Below are 20,362 nucleotides of genomic sequence, written 5' to 3'. Positions count from 1 at the left end.
GCCACAGAGCAAAAAGCCGAGCTGGCATTTCGCTATATAATTTGAGAATGAAAATAGATTCGTGTGCAGAAACATTGAGCCGCTGCTAGGTCTCTTCCCGGGAAAGCAATAATCTCGTTTCCTCCAACCCCATGTCCCCAGAGCCCACTCCGGCATCCGTAACGCAGGAAATGCATGAGTCCATCCGAGGGCTCCTTACGTAAGTGGTACCAGGACCACGGTGTCAGGAGATTTGGCCTCATGGTCCACTAAAGCATCTCTATCTCTTTTTCTTCTTAATTGGAACTATATCTAGCCTGCATCAGTTCACGTTAAAGCAGTTTTCCTTCGTATGATCCAAGATGGCAAACATGTTCCTAGTTAGGTGGCTGGCCCTGGCTGCCCAGGGAGGGTGGGGCCTGCGGTCCAGGTCTCCGCACTGTGAGAGGGAAGGGTGACTCATCACCAGTCTACCCTGGGCAGTGGGTGGGGAGAGCAGCTGTCCCTCACCACAGACCCAAGCCCATTATTTTACAGATGAGAAAACTGAGACCAGAAGGGAGCATGGCTCAGCCACGCAAACACCTCCAGGCGGAGGCGAGAGCCATCCTGCTGGCGTGGCCCAGGAGGAAAACACCATCCGGCCACATGGGGGAACCTTCCTGAAGGATGAAACCCCAAGCCCTAAAGCACAGGATCTGCCTCATCTGGATACCTGCCCTGTCCCCAGAACAGATCTGAAAGCCCACCCACCACACATTTCCACACAGGCCCCGCCTGAGCTGCCCTGCTCTGCCCTACGCCCATGACAGCCGCGCTGGCAGGTGGCTAAGTGCCAAGAACACCGGCTCTTAAAGGGCCCCGAGCGCTGCCTCCCCACCGTGCGGACGCCATTCCGGCGGCCCTTTACCTGCTCCTTGTTGTTGCTGTTCAGTAAGCCGGGTTTCTTTTTCTTTTTAATGGGGCTGGTGGACGTGTCCTGTGGCGAGTGGCCATTGGAAGAATGCGGAGGGCTGGGGAACTTTCTTTTCGGGGCTGTTCTGTCGGTGGAGCCAGGATCTGAAAGAGACACACAGGGCCACACATTTTAAAGCGGTCGGGGGGGGGGGGGGGCGGCCTCCTCGGGGAGGGGATGGAGAGGACACAACCCATTTCATCTCAGTGTTCCTCCTCCTCAGAATACCCCCCTTTCTGTTAGCTATCTCAGAGGTCGCATGGTCTTTCTGTGGCCTGCATAACATTTTTGTAACAAATTTAACTCACTACCAAAATGTAAAACTTGGGAGGCTTTACAAAATAACCTAGACTGCCAAAACCGGTTTGGCTCAGTGGTAGAGCGTCGGTCTGCGGACTGAAAGGTCCCAGGTTCGATTCCGGTCAAGAGCATGTACATTGGTTGCGGGCACATCCCCGGTAGGGGGTGTGCAAGAGGCAGCTGGTCGATGTTTCTCTCTCATGGACGTTTCTAGCTCTCTATCTCTCTCCCTTCCTCTCTGTTAAAAAAAAAAAAAAAAATCAATAAAATATATTAAAAAAAATAACAAAATAACCTAGATTTTTGGCTTCTATGAAAAAGAAACAGATCGGGGCCTTCCTTCCATGGCCTTTGGGCAGATTAGAGATCTGAATACCAACTGGCCATTGTTACATGGAAGGGTGCCCTCCATGCGGCCATGATCCCCACCCTCCCTACTAGACCTCTGATGATGGGGCCATGACCCAACCACCATGAGTGGTCACCCAGACACCGGTATCGTCCTTTACCCAAAAAAAATATTTCTCCTCCACATCCATTCCTGATGGCAAAACCAAGACCAGGAAGGCCACACATCTAAGAAAGCAAAAGCTAACATACTTCTTTATGGAAGACAACTTTTATTCATGTTTATCAGGAAAACCACATGTGACTATGCAAAACATACATAGGACCCACCCACCAGAAAGTCCTCGTGGCTCAGCCACCGCTGGGGATTATGTCTGCACCGCTCCTCCAGAGAGACCAGCACCAGTTACCTTCTGGAATGCTAACCTCGCCTCTGTCAATCCACCCTTTTCTACTTTCATTCTCCCGGAATCCCGTTTAAACCGACATACTTCCACCACCATCCAATCTTCACCTGCAAGACTGCGAACCCCTTCCATGCCCGGCAGCTGTCCTGTTAGCTTAGGGGTGACAGGAGGGCCGGCCTGGCGCACCTCACCTGCTGAGAAATGAAAGCAACAGGCAGCAGAAGAGGAAAGAGCTCTGCGCAGAGAACAGGGGATGGGGGGAATGGGACGGGGATCCAGAAAGACGGTCATCCCCAAAGGCAGCCCGAGGACGTTCCTCCTCCAGGGGTCCCTCCCGGGCGCATCCCAGCCCACAGGCGGCACCCGTGTCACCGTCCTCCGGGTCCCGACAGGAGCCGCCGGGGGCCTGTTAACAGGGTCCGATAGGCCACACGCAGGGCCTCCCGATGGTTTCCTTTGGTCTGAAAGGGGGAGCCGCTTTGGTGGGCTCGCAAAGCAGGACAATGACCTGCTGAGACCAAGCCCAGGCCCTGCCGTGGGACTCTCCAGTCTCACCAGACAGGCCTCGGGGAAATCCTGAGCCAAGGTCCAGGGTCTCTCGCTGAGACACAGCCCTGAGAGGAATTTAAACGCTAACCTTGAGGGAGAGCAGAGCCCAGAGTTCAAGGGTTCATCCCATAGACATCACCATGGAGGCCTGGAGGGTCTCATGGGTGGGCCCAGCAGCTCACAAGAGCTAGTTAGTGAGAAAACGGATTGGGGCCTTCCTTCCATGGCCTTTGGGCAGATTAGAGATCTGAATACCAGAGGTGCAGCCTGGGCTTGGCACATTCCCAGAGAAGCTTCCCCTTGCCAGCCCTGCTCCGCCATCAAAGCTCTTCCTTTTTTTTTTTTTTTTCTTTTTTTTTTTTTAATATAATTTATTGATTTTTTACGGAGAAGAAGGGAGAGTTAGAAACATCGATCAGCTGTCTCCTGCACACTCCCTACTGGGTATGTGTCTGCAACCAAGGTACATGCCCTTGACTGGAATCGAACATGGGACCCTGGAGTCTGCAGGCTGACGCTCTACCCACTGAGCCAAACCGGTTAGGGCAAAGCTCTCCCTTCTCACACAAAGTCTTTGACCTACAGTCCCCTCCTGGAAACCCAGTCTACACAGTCACAGAGGAACAAAGCCCACGCAAGGGGGCTCCACATGATGCCATGCACTGCATCTAAGTCTGGAAGCGACTTCCAGGCCCACAGACGGCGGGCTGGCCTGCTAGCCCTGTCCAGCCACGCAGCAGGCTGTTCGACAGCACCGAGAGGCATGAGGCACCTCTGAGAGGACTGGTGCTTAATGATCTCCAGCCTCTGCACCCGGTTTTAAAAAGCAATGCGGCCGAAACCGGTTTGGCTCAGTGGATAGAGTCAGCCTGCGAACTGAAGGGTCCCAGGTTCGGTTCCGGTCCAGGGCATGTACATTGGTTGCGGGCACATCCCCAGTAGGGGGTGTGCAAGAGGCAGCTGATCGATGTTTCTCTCTCATCGATGTTTCTAACTATCTCTCCCTCTCCCTTCCTCTCTGTAAAAAAGTAATTTAAAAAATTTAAAAAAAAAAAAAAGCAATACGTTAGCACCATTAACAGACCAACACACATGCGCGCCCCCCCCCCCCCCCCCCCCGCAAAGTAACATGTGTAGTATCTCCCGGTGTGCATAAGCCTAGGATATTCCTGGATGAACACGAAAGTACAAGAGTTCTAAATGGGACTGGTGGTGAGAAGAACCTGCTTGGGTATGGAAAAGGGACTGTTTTTCATTGTGTAACCCTTGTGTATGGTATTTACCATGTGCCTGGACAACTCTGTCAAAATAAAGTAATAAAATATTTAGGAGGTTCAATTTCACATTAAAAAAAAAAAAAAAAAAAAAAAAAAAAAAAAACCCTAGCTGGTTTGGCTCAGTGGACAGGGCGTCACCCTGCAGACTGAGGGTCCCAGTTCGATTCCGGTTAAGGGCACATGCCCAGGTTGTGGGCTCGACCCCCAGCAGGGGAAGTGCATGAGGCAGCAGATTAATGATTCATTCCCATTACTGATGTTTCTATCTCTCTCTCCTTCTCCCTTCCTCTCTGAAATCAAGAGATATATTTAAAAAAAAAAAAAAAAAAAAAAGGCAGCAGGTGCAAACCAAAGCCAGTAATGAGCCGATGAGACAGGTCTGACTCAGAATAAAAACCACCACCATGCGGACAAAGCTGGGGCTGATCAAAGGAAGGTAGGTGTTTGCAATTTCTTCTACGCAGACTTGATAAGCCCAGTATCTTTGCTCAGGTGTCAGAGTGTGTGTTTTTAAGAAAGGTGTTTTGATGAACTCCCGGGAGATGTGTTCCAGAAGAAATGGCATGCTGGCCACACAAAAACTGAAAGCAAGCGGACCAAGGTTTTGATTTTGTATGTGTTGCTCCATTTTTGGTAAATTTTAAAGGAAGATAGTACATGAGGAAAGACACACCAATGGCAAAAACAGGGCATGTTGGGGAGAGATTAAGGAGTGTCTTTTGATGTTTCCCAGTGGAGCACTCACTGCTGAATTTTGGAAGGGACGGCACTTTCTCATCCCAAGAACCACCTCGGCACCCTCCCACTCAAAGACATCAGGGCTCCCTAACGCTGACGAGAAGTGCCCCCACACAGTCCCACACACTCCCAGGAGCCCCTGCGAGCTGGAGCATGGGGCCGCCCGGCCCACACACAGCCAGAAGGAGCATGGACTCCCTCCCTCCAGGGCTCAAGAGCCGCCTCCGTGGGCAGTTAGTTCCCCACCTGAGGCTGAGAGGCCAGCGCGATGGCTCCCAGGACAAAGTCCGGGCTAGCAGCAGTGGCTTTCACTTGGGCATGTACTACCCTGTTTCCCCGAAAATAAGACAGTGTCCTATATTAATTTTTTTCTCCCAAAGTTGCACTAGGCCTTATTTTCAGGGGATGTCTTATCTTTCCATGCGCTAGGTCTTATTTTCGGGGAAACACGGTAGAAACGCACATTCTCAGACCCCGTGCCAGAGCTACAGAGTCAGAAACTCCCGGGGAGGGCCCAATCGTCTGCGGCCTCACGAGCCCGCTGGAGGACTCGGGTGCCTGCTGGTGTGAGATCCTCTTGAGTGTGTGTTTTGGGGGACGGACTCTGAGCTCTCAAGCCTAGGAAAGTCTGATAGGTGCCTCTCCTTCCCAGCCAGGGCTGGCTCCCTGTGGGCGGGCTCAGGAATAAGGAAGAAGAAGTGAAGTGAGGAGGCCTGGGAGGAAATAAAGGCAGCTCAACAGGAGATAACCCCAGGCAAGGCTCTGCTTCTCAGGGCCCCAGGCCACACGTGTGAAATGGGAGGAGAGGAGAGAAAGTAGTCAGACCAGAACTTCTTACCGGGAGCCCATGCCGTGCTCCAGGAACCCGGGATCCGTGGGTCTCAGATTGTATACGTGGTTGCAATTTCCTGGGAAGAAGGGCCATATGCCTGCTTCACCTTCTCAAAGGTGTCATCAGCAGTAAAGATTAAAAAGTACAAGACTAGACCCTGGCCAGTGTTCCCCAGTGGTTAGATCATCGGCCAGAAGAGTCCTGGGTTCAACTCTTTGTCGAGGCCCTTGTGGGAAGCTACCAGTAAATATGGCTATCGCACAATGACGTTTCTTTTTCTCTCTCCCCTTCCCTCCCCTTTCCACTCTCTCTGAAAAAGCAATGGAAAGGGTATCCCCAGGTGAAGATTAACAAAACAAAATACAGGGTAAGCCCCTGGCCGGGTAGCTCAGCTGGATAGAGCATCCTCCCAATACACCAAGGCTGCAGGTTCAATCCCCGGTCAGGGTACGTAGAAGAATCAACCAATGAATACATAAATAGGTGGAACAACAAATCGATGTGTTCTGACTCCCCACCCCCTCCTCTATCTAAATAAGAGTAAGAATTTTATTTGACCTTCCAAATTCTTTTCCCATAATTCCATGGGAAAGGGGGGGACCATCTCTAGAGAGGAATACACTCATCAGCCGTTTACAGCTAAGCAGCCCATCAGGGAAACCGGGGGCCTGTTTGGCAAGAGGAGGGGTCTGACCCAGGACGGCCCACACCTCGAAGGATCCCAGCCTCCTAGACTCAGCCAAACCACCAAGACCTCACTTCCAGAGTTAATGAGACTTCGGCGGCTGCCTCCAAAGGGTAGAAAATTTAATAGGTTCCAAACAACAGGCACATCTATCAACGGCAACAGCTTTCCATGAAGGCTCTTGGGGAGAAAAATTGGGCCATGGTGGCCTTCAGAGGTGTGAGACAGCAGGGCGGACATTAAAAAAAAAACACCTGCCCGTTCCGGGGGGGGGGGGGGGGGGGGCAGGCTCTGGTGGTGATAAGAGGGTGGGTGCTGCAGACCTTGCTGTAGTCATGGCAACAAAGCCATCTTTAAGGGCCTTTTCCAGAAAGCTGAGTCAGATATTCCCCCTCCCTTTAATGATTTAATTCTGATGGGGATGTATTGCTAAATGCATCTCATCTCTCAACTTGGAACGATGACAACAAACAGCCTCTGTAGACTGAACCACCAGGGGAGCGGCTCACCCTTGATCGGAAAGGCCTTTCGGGGAGCTGGCAGGACCTTGTGATCCCACAAGGCTGGCCCCCCAGCAGCCCTCGGCTGCCCCCTCAGCCCGCCTCCCCCACAGGAGCCTGGCTCTGAAGGAGTTAACGTGGGCGAGCGAGGAACGCTGCCTCCGGGAGGAAAAGGACAGAGCAGTGACTCAGGGAAACGGCTTGGCACGGAGCAGGAAGCGGCAGAATTCCCCCTCCCGGTGACATTTCACTGAAATCTTAATAATATGGGGAGGTCTGTGGGTATTAGGAACCGAGCATGCAATTAGATGGCTCCCGCACGGGTGCCTTGTGCAGCGCCCGGAATAATCCCGCTCAGCACTTCCTAGCTGTCCCTGACTTCGGGACGCCTTACCTCAGGATAACCAGGCCTCTTAGCTTCCCTGAGCCACACCGCATTAGCAGCTAAGACTGTCTTTTTATTACACACAGAGCACCAGGCAGTGTTCAAAATGCCCTCCGTGTCCTTCCCTCGAAGCCATGGCCCCCACGATCACACACACACGAGTGGCAGGGCTGGGATTCAGACCCGGGCAGCATGGCCCTCGAGGCCCACGCCTGGCCTCACGCCAGAGAGGGGCCTGTCTCAGCTCTGCAGCAAGACGGCTTCCTAATGCAGGTCTATGTTTTAAGAGCATGCTGTCATTTTGCCTCTTTCTTTCTCCGCTGCAGATGGTGGTGTGGGGAGGAGGGAACTTCAATAAGGAGCTCCAGGAATTAACTGGGAGAAAGATGGAAAACAGTGTTTGTCCCTCCTCGAGGGTGCACGCCAGCCTCTCAAAGGCAGTCCCCTTCACCTCCCAGTCTCCCAGCGGTGGCACGCCAGAACCTGGCCTCCGACACAAAATAGACTGGGGGGGGGAGGGGGTGTCTCCACGGCAACCTCCCCTCCCTGCCGCTCCTTTCCCATCCCCATCCAGGCCTCCCGGACAGGCCTGCACCCCACCCCCACCCACATCCGGAGCCTGAGTCACCGCGCCCGCCATTCCCCAAAGCCTAGGAAATGACACGTCATTACAGGGAGCTGTGTCCTCCAGAGAAAGGACCAGCCCTGTGGTGTGCTTTTGTGGGTGTCACATTCCCATAATGAGGTCGACAGCAAGGCCTGCTGGGGCCCGAACGAAAAGAGAAACTGGTCAACAGGCATTATGGGCCACAGACGTATGGTGGGCCAGAGATGGACAGATTCAGGCAACCCAGGATGAGCTGGTCACCCTCCATGGAAGTTGGGGGACACATACTCTGACAGGCCTGACCTGGGTGAGGTTGACAGGGTGCCACCGGGGCTGGGGGCCACGTTCTGCTGCTGCCCATCGTGTGGCCTTAAGAAAACCACTTAGGCAGCCTCTGTGAGCTTCCTCTTCAGTAAGAGGGACATCACAGTACGTAGTGGGATATGAAAGAGCTAAATGAGTTCATTCGTGTGAAGCTCTTAGTATAATACCTGGCAAAGAGCATGCACTTGGGAGCTATTTTCTTTTTTTTAAAATCAACCCTCATTCCTCCTCCTCCTCTTCCTCCTCTTCTACCGCCCTTCCCCAAAAGCAGAGTTTGGTTTCTGTTGAATTGATGCCTCGGGTTCAAAGGTACAGAAAGGCCAAGCTACAAAGTGGAGACCGGAATCCACCCGGGGCCTTGTGGCTGGCTGTGAAAAGCCCAGGTGTCCGGGGGGTGCCGGCGGAGGCAGGGCCAGAGGCACAGGCCGGCTCTGGCTCGGCACCAAGCGCCATGGCCGGCCCTCACCAGCCCTCACCAGGGCCGACTTCAAACGTGACCGCACGCTGTTCTCCGAGAAACGGCAAAGCGGAGCCTAGTTAATCATTTCAAAGCACTTCCCCAAGACCCGAGCAGGTACCCAGGCAGGCCTCCCTCCCCAGGAATCCTCGGCCCTCTGCAGCCAGTAATTACATCATCATGAAACAAAAGCCCCGAACTTCCTCCAGGCCCAGAACAGAAATGAGAAATCAGAAGCAAGGGGTGGGGGAGGGGCACTTTTTTTTCCCTCTCTCTTAAGGTAGAGAAGGCCCGAGTCAGGAAGAATACCAGCGAAAATAGCTCTCGGCCAAACCCTCTGCTCACACAGCGCGTGTCTCCTAGACACACAGAGCCTTGGAGACAAGGCCTCGGCCTCCTCCACAGAGACTGCCCTCTGGCCAAAGCCAGGCTTCTAAAGGGTCCTCCGGCCACATGTGAGTGGGAACTCTCATCATCCAGGTCAGGAAAGGGGGGGGGGGGGGGGCTGGAAAAGAAATGAGGAAGGAAAGGCCCTTTCTTAATGTGGGAGAACGTCCATGTCCCAGGAGCCTGGGAGGCCAGGCCGGCGAAGGGCGGGTAACCGCGGGCCCAGGGGCGCTTGCTTACCTGCCATCGAGAAAGCTCTGCTGCTCAGAGGGTCTAGCCTCTCTTTCAAAGCGAACAGAAGCTCACACACCGCAGACATTCCTGCTTCCGGATCCTCGGCAGCCTCTCCCAGGGGGAGGAGGAAGCAGCTGCGAGGACAGGCTAAGAGTCACCACTTACCAGGCCAGCCCTGGCCTCGTACGCCGCCCGGGTCTCCCAACGGGGCAAGGACACCCTCACCTCTGCCATGGGGCATGCAGGGGCAGGGCGGCGTGCCTCCGCGCCCCGGGCTCTTCGCTCTCATTTATCACCCCGGACAGACAGACGGCAGCTCCTCGGAGCTGAGCACGGAAGTCTTCGGCCTGCGCGGAGGAGCTGTTCCCTCCCGGTGTAATAAAGACAGCGGGCACTGGGACAGCAGTGGGGAGTGTGTGGTTTGTAAAGGTGCTTTTAGTTTGTTTGTTTGTTTGTTTGTTTGTTTTTAAATAATTGTTTATTGTTTCATTAGCTTTAGTTCTGATGTACCTCTCCCAGAAATGAGAAAACCATCTTCCCACTATTGATGCAGTGGCAGGGTCTCTGTCTCTCCCTGTCTCTCTCCCTGTCTGATCTGATTCTCTCTCTCTCTCTCTCTCTCTCTCTCTCTCTCTCTCTCTCTCTCTCTCTCTCTCTCTCTCTCTCCTCTCCTCTCTCAGTAATGAAGAAATGGCGGTTAAAGGGCATATTCATATGTAAAAGGTGAACTAGCAAACCCTCCTGGCAGGACAGAAATTGCTTCACTCCAGGGAAAAGAGGCTGATTTACAAATGAATTCACTGTTTGGCCCTCAACAACCAGAGGCAATTGCAACCACCCCAGCCCTCTCTCCCCCTCAGCTGGGACCAGGCCTTCTGGAAAAAACGACAACATCTCAACAGGAATTTCCTGATTGCAGAATGCCAAGCTTTTTCAAAATGTGCACAGAGCAGGGAGGCAGGGCTCAACTCCCTACAAGAAGCCACGGATGGCACCCCACCCGCCCCCTCCGCAGGCCCAGGCCAAAGGCTGCGGCGCCCCTCGCGTGTACCTACGAGGGCCCTGAGCACAGCCAAACCACCACAAAGAAAATGTGGAATAACCGGTTGCCTTCGGCCTTTGCATCACAGCTGGCCGAGGAAGCTTTGGCAGGAGGAGCGGGTTCTGCATTATTTACCCAGGCTGCAGAGACTTGGCGGGCCCCGCCCTCCAGCCCAGATCAGGTTCTAGAAAGCTCAGGTGCAGGTCGGTGGCCTGCAAATTGCCACAGGGAATTGCAGCATCACAGGGCCAATTCAGAAACAAAAAACAAGCTACGGCTGGCAGCAGCTGAAGCCGAGAAGTGGGCTGCGAGCAAGAAAGAAAAAAAAAAGGGGGGGGGGGGTGCAGAGGCTCCAGGAACGGGCAGATGCAGAAGGAGGTGTGGCTGATAACCAGGCATTGTTCCCCCATGGCCTGGGTGGGGGTCGGCCCAAAGCCACCTCAGCGATGAGGACAGACACGGGGGAGAAGGCACAGGCCCTCCACAGGCGCCTCGTCAGGTTCCTTTGGGGAAGCGAAGATTTCAGACCCACATCCCAGCTCATCGTTGATGTTTCTACCTCTCTCTTCCTTCCTTCCTATCTGAAATCAATAAAAATATTTTTAAAGAAAAAAGGCAGCGTGGACTCTGGGCTTGCAAAGGCCTGCAGAAACCCCCAGGAAACAAACACTGGGCTTTTTAAATTCTTCTTTCTGATCCCATTCCCATCCTTAGCCATGTAAGATCTTTTTTCATGGCTGTGGGGCAAATGGATGGTAATGTTTATTAATGTTTATGTAACTCTCACTATGTACCAGGCACTGCCCCAGCCAGGGACCCGTATCTGCATCCCAGCACCTGACACCCAGGTGGAGCTCAAACATGCCCCCTCTCCCCACCCAGACATCAATCAGGCGCCCCTTTTAAGGAGCTCGGGTGTTTAAAGCAGGGGTTCTCCACCAGGTTCCCCAGGAGACCGGTGGCAATGTCCAAAGACATGCTTGGTTGTCACAACAAGGCACACACAGGGGGCTGCAGCTCGCATCTAATGGGTAGAGGGGTCTAAACACCCTACAGTGCGCAGAACAGCCCCACAGCAAGGAATGACCAGGCCCAAACTGTCCAAGATCCCGGGCTGGGGAACCCTGGGTAAAGAAGCTTCCCGTGAGCTGCCAGGCAGTCTCACCTTGTGTAAACACACCACCCACGGAGGTACTTGTCTCTGTTAAGTGGAAGAATGATGCCCCATGTTTCACCTGGCAGCCCGACTTCAGGTTTCAAAGGGAAGACAACAACGGGACCAGTCAGTCCCTGAGCAACTCAAGAGACATCTGGGCTACCTTGGGAACTGTCTGGAAGGTCCCTGCCCCTGTGGGAGGCAGCCAGACACAAACAGTGGTAATAATAGGTACCTTCTGTTGACCACTTATCTGTGAGGCACTGTTCTAAACACAACGATCAGTTTCCTTACTCCTCACCGGTTCCGCGAGAAGGTGGGGACTAAGGACCCCCATTTTATGGATGAGAAAACTGAGGCCCGTGGGAAAAAGCAAACTCGTGATGAAGTGGCTAATAAACAGAATGAATATAGGCATATAGAATAAGGCACTGATTACAAATGGACAAAAAGCAGAGCTGGAGAAATACTAAGAGTCGGTGAATGCACGCTGGGGGAGATGTTTTCTATTTCCTTCTCCAACTGGGCTCATCGTATGCACAGATATTGTTTCTTCCCTAAAACACTACACTAGGAATGGCACTTTTGGGTGCATTGGATAGGTGAGACTCAGGCAGGCAAAGCTGGCATGCTACAGGTCAACGCAGCACGCCCCCCTAGGGTGGTGAGCCACCTTGTAATTCTCCGTCATGAAGGCATGCTGGGTGCTGGTCGCTGTCCACACAGCGCTGTGGTTCAGTGTGTGGGGCTCTGGAGCCTCATTACTAGGTTGGAACCCAAGCCCCACCACCTGCCAGCTGTGTGTCCTTTAGCAAGTTGCTCAGCCTCTCAGTGCCTCAGCCAATTCAGCTGTGCGTGTTAGGATGCTCCTAAAGGGGGTCGTCAGGATTAAATGAGACAATACATGCAGACTGAGCACAAAGCACCACCAGTTCTTCCTAATACGATTCCCCTGTGGGGGAAGGAGGAGCCAGGGCGGAGGGAAGAAAAAAAACAGTAACCCAGAAATTTCAAAGCAGTTTCCCCAAATCTTTTTGTGTCTTCACCGCGATTAGCACCAGCCTGTTTCTGGAAAAGGTTCCCTGGTGGGAATCACAAACTTGTTAAGCCCTCTCAGGCGGGCACAGGTTCAACCAAACCAGGTTCTGAAGCCCATGAGGGCTCAGGGTTTCACCCGGATCAAAGCGGACGGGTCCAGACGGCCCACAGCCCCGGCGCCACCCTTCCAGGCTGAACTTCCCCCAGGACTCCTCCAAAGCACTCTCCGCCCCACTCAAAAGAGGCTCAGCTCGCCTGGGACGGAGCTGACCTCAGGAGCTGACCTCAGAACCCTCGTCATCTGCAAAGTGCACTGGGAATGCCAAACCCCACGGGGTCAGGATGAAAGCGAGTGCCTACGTGGTCCCTGGCACACAGCGAGGGCTCTGCGCGGGGCGCTCCTTCCCGACCATCATCACGTCTGCGGTTCAAATTCAGCCCAACCTTCACAGCTGCCACCTTGATTCAAGCTCCCTGCCCCCCTCCAGCAGCCTTCTTCAAAACTACAAACAAGCCGAAACCGGTTTGGCTCAGTGGATAGAGTGTCGGCCTGCGGACTGAAAGGTCCCGGGTTCGATTCCGGTCAAGGGCATGTACCTGGGTTGCAGGCACGTCCCCGGTAGGGGGCGTGCAAGAGGCAGCTGATCGATGACTCGCATCGATGTTTCTAACTCTATCTCTCTCTCCCTTCCTCTCTGTGAAAAAGCAATAAAATATATTAAAAAAAAAAAAAAAAACTACAAATAAACAGCCCCTGCCCTGGCCAGTGTGTCCAGTGGTTAGAGCACATGTGTCAAACACAAGGCCCGCGGGCCAAATCCAGCCCGCCAGGCCTTGCAATGTGGCCCACACCGCGCTGTCATCACTGCACTCCGCTGTCAGTTTATGACATTATCAGTTTATGACTGTTCAGTAAACCATTCGGCCCGCAATTTAGGCTGGATATTAGATTTTGGCCCCTTCTCTGATTGAGTTCGACACCCCTAGGTTAGAGCATCGGCTCTCACACACACACACACCAAGGGCCACGGGTTCAATCAATTCCGAGGTCAAGGGCACATACCTGGGTTGCAGTTAAGGAAAGATAAGCAGTCCCCATACAGAAAACCATCCGAGGGGCTTAGAGATACCCAACCTTTTATTAAGGCCTACAGTGCCCAGGAATCTGGCCCTGCTCACCTTTCGCCTCCATTCACTCACCCCTAAACATAATGGCCTCAAACAAGCTAGACTCATTTGCACTTGCTAGCCCTTCCATCTAGAATGGCTGGTGCCTAATTTTCCTAGAGTTGGCAACTTCTGCTTTTAGCTAAAATGTCACCTCCCCAGAAAAAACTTCCCCTGACCACTCAGCTTCCACCCACTTTATTACATCACTGGTGATCCGGTGCACGAAATTCGTGCACATTAAAAGGGGATTAATTAGATGAAGTAATTTAATATTACTATTTGCCCTTTAGTGTCAGAGAAGAAAGAAAATTAGTAAAATGTATATGAAAACCTTCCTCCAGAGTCAGGGGGGGCACACCAAGGGACCCAGAGTCAAGTTCCTGCCCACCCACATGCACCTCAAAATCGCGTGAGATCCAGACCTGGCTGCTCCCCCTCCCCATTGGGCTAGATCCAGACCTGGCCAGTCCCACCCTTGTCAAGCCCCGCTGGGCGGGGACACAGCCTGAATTCCCCGACCCAGCACTGGGCATGCACCTTGAGGTCCTCTGTCTAGCCCCACAGGGTGGTGGGCATAGCCTGAGGTCCCCTGTCAAGCCTAGCCAGGCAGGGGAACGCAGTCTCAGGTCCCCTGGCCCGGACCAGGAAGAGAAGCACAACTTGAGGTCCCCTGCCAAGCCCTGCCGGGTGGGAGACACAGCCTGAGGTCCCCTTGTCAAGCCCCACGGGGGTGGGGGACGGAGTAGCCACAGGTCCCTGCTGATTGCTCGTTAAGGCTCCTTAAGGGAACTTGTCCTCAGCTGTGGGTGAAGCCATCTTTTGCGATGGAGTGATGGTCAATTAGCATATTCCCTCTTTATTAGATAGGCTCTTTCTTGCTTCTTCACTGCAATCTTCTCTAGCTGAAAATGTGTGAAAATCAAATTCTTTTCTGCTGTGAAAGAAAATTCTTTTCTACTTGCTTATAGCATTGCCTTCAGAATGGAAGGCTTGAGCTCAGTTCTCCTTTCCTTGCTGGGGCTCAGGGCCTGGCTCAGACGTGCCCCCCCAATGCACATCTGACCAGCTACAAGCAGGAGAGATTAACGGAGTGCATGGTGTGCCGAGCAGACCTGACTCACAGGAAACTCCAGTTTTCCTTCCCCGGTCTGAGGGTTTCTCGCAGCAAAGCTAGAAGGCAGGGGGTTGTGCAGTCAGCAGGGAAGATTACACGGAAGGCAGCCTGGCCATTTCAGGCCCGAAAGAAACGAGCAGGAAATGCCCTTCCCACAGGCACTCAGCCTTTCTCGTTTCTTGCCTAAAAGAGCCCATTTCCCCCAAAGTAGGGAATAAAGTAAGGATTTATGTTGTGAATGTGAGGGGCCCATGCAGCTAATAAACACAACTACTGAGAGCCAAAGGGGAGAACTCAGGTGTTTTCAGGCCACCCATTTCCCAGCTCTCTCCATTCTTCCTGGGGAGGGCTATTGCTTAAGATCACTTCATGTTTAAAAAAAAAAAAAAAAAAAAAATGACTTCCTCCAGGGAAAACACTCAATGTCGAGCTCCCCACTGGGAGACGCCCACACTGTGCTGGCACTTTAACCAAATTTTTTAGTCCTAATTCTTTGCCCCTTTTCTTATCAGACCCTTTGACGTCTGAAGATCTCTTCTCAACACCTCCCTCGATCCCTGAGATGAGTCTAGATTTGAAAGATTCCTATTTGTCAACAACTCAAACCAACTAGCGTATCTGGCCCCAACCCAAGAAATAACAACCTGGTTGGAGCCAAAACCGGTTTGGCTCAGTGAATAGAGAGTCGGCCTGCGGACTGAAAGGTCCCGGGTTCGATTCCGGTCAAGGGCATGTACCTGGGTTGCGGGCACATCCCCCAGTGGGGGATGTGCAGGAGGCAGCTGATTGATGATTCTCTCTTATCGATGTTGCTGGCTCTCTATCCTTCCCTCTTCCTCTCTGTGAAAACTCAATAATATATATATATATTTTTTTAAAAACCTGGTTGGAAGACATGTGTGGGGGGACAGAAAGTTCCCGGAGGATGGTTAAGGGGGTGAAGGACAAATAACTAAGTCAGCCTTACTCAGAACAGGACCCTAGTGATAGCTGACGAGGTGGACCAGGGAGGGGTCAGGGGAAGCAATCCAGAAAGGATTCAGTCCAGGACCACGATCTTCAATCTTCTTTATCTCGTGGCACACATAAACTAAACACTAAAATTCTGCAGCACACCAAAAAATATATTTTTTCCCAATCTGTCTCAAAAAATAGGTGTAATTTTGACTCATTCACACTGGACAGCTATTGTATTGATGGTTGTCTTTTTTTTTTTTTTTTTTTTACAATATAGGAAAAGAGGTCAGTGCCCCTGACTAAATACTGGTCAGGTATTGCATGTTTTAAAAATTCTTGCAGCACACCAGTTGAAAGTCTCTGTCAAGAAGATCAATTTCCAGCTTCTCTTAAACAAGTGAACAAATGAATCAGAAGATCCAGCCACACAGGCCCCCATTTCCACATGGAATAATCCTGCCAAGATTCCCCTTTGCCAGGGACTCTATTATTCTTAACTCTCAGAGAATTACATCCAACCTTGAAAATCTCCCATATATAAATATATTTACATATATATATATATTTTATTGATTTCAGAGAGGAAGGGAGATAGAAACATCAATGATGAGAGAGAATCATTGATTGGCTGTCTCCTGCACTCCCCCCACTGGGGATCAAGCCCACAACCCAGGCACGTGCTCTTGACTGGAATGGAACCCGGGACCCTTCAGTCTGCAGGCCGACATTCTATCCACTGAGCCAAACCAGCTTGGGCACCTTGAAAATAAATCTCTTAAAGACAGAGTAAAGTGGAGAAGGCAGGTAAGTAGAAGGGTGAGAGATAAGGGATACTTTGCTAGAATGGCCAAGATCTAGAAAGTTCAACCCCATCATGGTTTAAGTTTGTTTATATTTTTAGATACTCAGAAAGGGGAAGTATATATGTAAACACAGAACTCTTAATACTGATTTCCAGACAGGAGAGGATTTTTAGCTTTTTCTCTGGCTTATGTCAAGGAGATACATTGATGTTTTTCTTTCTCCCTTCCTCTCTCTAAGCATGTCCTCGGGTAAGGATTTAAAAAACAACAACATTAATTGAGCAGCTACTATAACAACACCAGACTCCTGTCTGTCAAAGAAGTGAGAGAGACCTGGTCCCCATAGCAGTCCCGGTGAGGAGACACGCCGGTAAATTAATTTTACAATAAACTGTTGTGAAGGCTGGGGAGAGGGCAAACCCCCAGCATATCCCCCAGCCAGTGCCAAGGTGCCAAAGAGCCTGACAGAAAGGCAGTTCAAGCGGGGCCCTGGTAAGAAATGCCAACTTGGGAAGACAAGACCAGAGCCCTGTTTTCTTCGCAGAACTTTTCAAAACAGAGCAGACCCAAGAGATGGAGCAAAATTCAGACTCCAACACAATACTCCTTTACTGAGCATGCTCCATGCGGTGCCAGTCCCTGGCTAATTCAGGATTTTCACCTACAGCATCCAGCTCGGCACTCACAACACATCCATGAATGTATTAAAGCAGTGGTCAGCAAACTCATCAGTCAACAGAGACAAATATCAACAGCACAACGATTGAGATTTCTTTTGAGAGCCGAAAACCGACTTCTGAGCACGGGCCACCAAGTTTCAATCGCACTGTACGTGGTATTATGTGGAAGAGCCACACTCAAGGGGGCAAAGAGCCGCTGTATTAAAAATAATTAAAGCTTTCCATGGCGACGGCAGGGTTCTCTGACTGGGCTGCATAGGGCTCAGCCTCCAAGGAAAAACTGGCTACTGAGCACCTAAAACACGGCTAGTGAGACTGAGGAACGAATTTCTTATTTTAATTAATGTAAATGTAAACAGCCACACACATACAGCTCCCGGCTACTTGATCGAAGAGTGTAGCTGAGGAAGCTCAGTACTGAACAGACAATGAAGCAAGCCTGGCGCGGGAGCACCGCAGAAGCCTCCACCCATCCTGAATGCCTCCGGGGCACCAGGATCTGATGCCTAGCAACGTAATACGGCCCTGACATTGGGTCCTCCGTTAGCCTCCTGGAAATTCACACACCTTTCACTCTGCATAAAAATGCCTGATCAGAGCTGATTAGTGTGCATTCATAGGCAATGTAAGGGACTTTCCAGGGTGATTTTTTTGACTCTGGAAGGTAAAGGATTCCACTGTTAGAGGTATAAACGAAGGCTCAGAACGAGGGGGGCCTGGGTCCCCACGGATGGAGAGGAGAAGGCAGTGAGGGGAAGGCAGTCCTTCAGGAGAGCAATCTGAAGCTGCAAAGCTGTGCCTGGGCGAGGAGCAGGACCCTGGCACACCCCGGACCAACATGCGGCCACGGGGCGGGGCGGCAGGTCCCGCAGGGCCTAGACCTCCGTCTTGAGAAGCCGCTGGAAACACAAAGCCGGGGAACAGGATAACCCGGCTGTGTTTTGGAAAGAGCCTACCGGACGTGGCATCACTGCCTCGGGAAGGAGAGAAACCAGAGGGAAGGGTGCCATTTCAGAGAGCACCATGTCCCCAGGGGAAAAGAGAGACAGGCCCCTACCCATCGTTTTGGAGAGAGCAAACATTTGAGCTTCCGTAATTATTTCCAGGCACAGATTATGCTGGAAAACAAAGCCATCTCCTCTCGCAGAAAGACTTGTACTTCCTTCTCCAGGAAATAAGTTCTACCCATCTGGTAGACAAAGTCAAGCCGTTCACTCATCCACTAAAAATCCTATCTGCTGGGCGCCAACCGGAATAGGCACAGTGGTGGTGGAAGGGGCACAGGGGAAATAAGATGAGCCAAAAAAAAAAAAAAAGAAAGAAAGAAAGAAAGCCAGGACCCACCCTCCTTGGCAGCCTGACAATCAGCCTGGGTGGGAGGTTAGAAGGAAAGAGAGGCGTATCTCCCAGGCATGCCCGAAGGCCCAAGGGCCAAAGGTGGCTCTTCTGAGAATCTGGAGATCCATGTGGCTGGAACAGAGAAAAAGGGGAACATGGAGAGGGGAAGCTGGAAAGGGGGGCAGAGACCAGCACAGGAGGATTTTAGGATTTTGATCTTCACCCTAAAATCAAGAAAAAAGCACTTACTAGTAAGAGTTTAAAGTAAGAGGGACTGGCCAGAAGAAAGGACCTCTCAGAAAGACTGGGAGGGTGGGATGGATGGAGATGGTGAGACCAGCTACAAGACTGGTGACAGCACAAAGAAGAGTAACATTTAGGATGTGATGTTCTAAGTATGGGACACAGGAAGACAAAAGGACGGAAGGACAGAGGGTAAGTCCCAGATCCACAGACCCTGCCAACGGGCAGTGCTGGGCGTTTCATGTGACAGAGGAGCAGGTGTTTTAGGGGGGCAGGGGGGCAGGGGGGCAGGCTGGAAGGTGAAATCGGCAGACATGCTGAGTTTGAGGCATCATGAACAATAGGTAGGCAGGGCAGGTGGGCAGCTGGCCCTCTTGGGAAAAATCTAAATTGGAACTAGAGAAGGTTGTGAGTCATGCAGCTATAGATGTGGGCAAGATCCCCCAGGGGAAAAGCATGCTGGGAGAGAGGAGGACAGGGCCAGGCTTCCTAAAGGCCAGAGGGAACAGGCGGTGCCCGGGAAACAGGAAGAACACCAGGACCACGGAGGCAGACAAAGGAAGAGGCGGTTCCCGGGAAAAGAACCATCAGCGATGTGCTTGCCTCAGTGAGATCCCGGAGGAGGATGAGCCCTGAACACCTGCCCCGGAAAGGGCAACATGGAGTCGGCAAGAAGCTCAAGGATACCTGCCAATAGGGAGGGACCGGGAAGAAGCCCCAGTGCCGTGGGAAGAGGAGAAAGAAGACACACTTCCTTTCAAACTAAGGCTGAAAACAGTCCATTTTAGTGAATAGCAGGAGTCACATAAACATGTAACGTGGGTCAGGCTTCAAAAAATGAAGCCAGGCCGAAACCGGTTTGGCTCAGTGGATAGAGCGTCAGCCTGCGGACTGAAAGGTCCCGGGTTCGATTCCGGTCAAGGGCATGTACCTTGGCTGCAGGCACATCCCCATTGGGGGGGGTATGCAAGAGGCAGCTGAACAATGAATCTCTCTCATCGATGTTTCTAACTCTATCCCTCTCTCTTCCTCTCTGTAAAAAATCAATAAAATATATATATTTTTTTAAATGAGGCCAGCATAAGGCTTTGCCAACCTGAATCACATAGCTATGCTGCACAGACAGCGCCCACAGGGCTCCGAGGACAGATGCCCAGCGGTCCTACGCTGGCCAAGGGGAGGCAGAGACTTGGAAAGCCATGATCTGCCATCTCCAGAGACCCGGGCATTTCAGACCTTGTTGGGACAGGAACAATCTGGTAGTTACCGAACGCACAAATAAATTCTCCCCGTCGCACAGGACATGTGTGGCCCTTCTTGGGCTATAGGAGATGTAGACGTAGACAAGCCAAAATAAGAGTTAAAAATACCGATGCTCTTTTTTTTAAGAAAAACTCTCAGCACTTCTGCATTGCACGGTGATTGAGGAGTGTTTACGGTTATGTTTTCTTAAAGAGTTTCCTTGAAAAAAAAAAAAACGACAGAAGGTCTCTCCCTCATCTCCATCCTCATAAACAACCCCTTTGTGAAGCCGTCTTCATTTACATACAACAGTGAGAACGAGGCTCCTGTGCTAATTAAGGTCTGGGACTGGTTAGCAAATTGCTATAATTGCATCTTCTCCAGCATCCTGTCTCCGAAAACATACCCATACCCAAGCAAATCCCGGCAAGAATGATACTGTTCAAAGATTTTAATATCTCGGGCTTCCGCTGCATCTGTGCACGGTTTCCAAGTGGCTCGTTCCCGTGTGCGGGTGACATTACACAGACTTTTAAAAAAAAAAAAAAAAAAAAAAAAAACAGCTCCAGCTTTGGCAGCCTCGCATCCGCACACCACAATCATTACCGCAAAACG

The 20,362-nt window shown here is 51.7% G+C and overlaps 1 protein-coding gene across 31 annotated transcripts in view; it reads right to left on the bottom strand.

Annotated features, from left to right (window-relative positions):
• ZMYND8 (zinc finger MYND-type containing 8) overlaps positions 1-20,362 on the bottom strand; it is a 103,809-nt gene that overhangs the window by 67,073 nt on the left and 16,374 nt on the right. For 13 of the 31 annotated variants that reach the window (XM_084887464.1, XM_084887472.1, XM_084887479.1 and 10 more), the window contains one exon: positions 890-1,038. In XM_084887464.1, the coding sequence (XP_084743590.1) occupies positions 890-1,038 (149 nt within the window). Of the gene's footprint in view, positions 1-889; positions 1,039-2,096; positions 2,184-8,970; positions 9,242-20,362 lie in introns of those variants that run through there. The other 18 variants (XM_084887481.1, XM_084887460.1, XM_084887470.1 and 15 more) reach the window with 6 other exon arrangements.

Source organism: Pipistrellus hanaki (assembly GCF_964339955.1).
Source record: "Pipistrellus hanaki genome assembly, chromosome: 6".
NCBI lineage: Eukaryota > Metazoa > Chordata > Mammalia > Chiroptera > Vespertilionidae > Pipistrellus > Pipistrellus hanaki.
The sequence above is the reverse complement of the archived record's forward strand: the minus strand, read 5'-3'. Positions and strand labels throughout refer to the sequence as shown.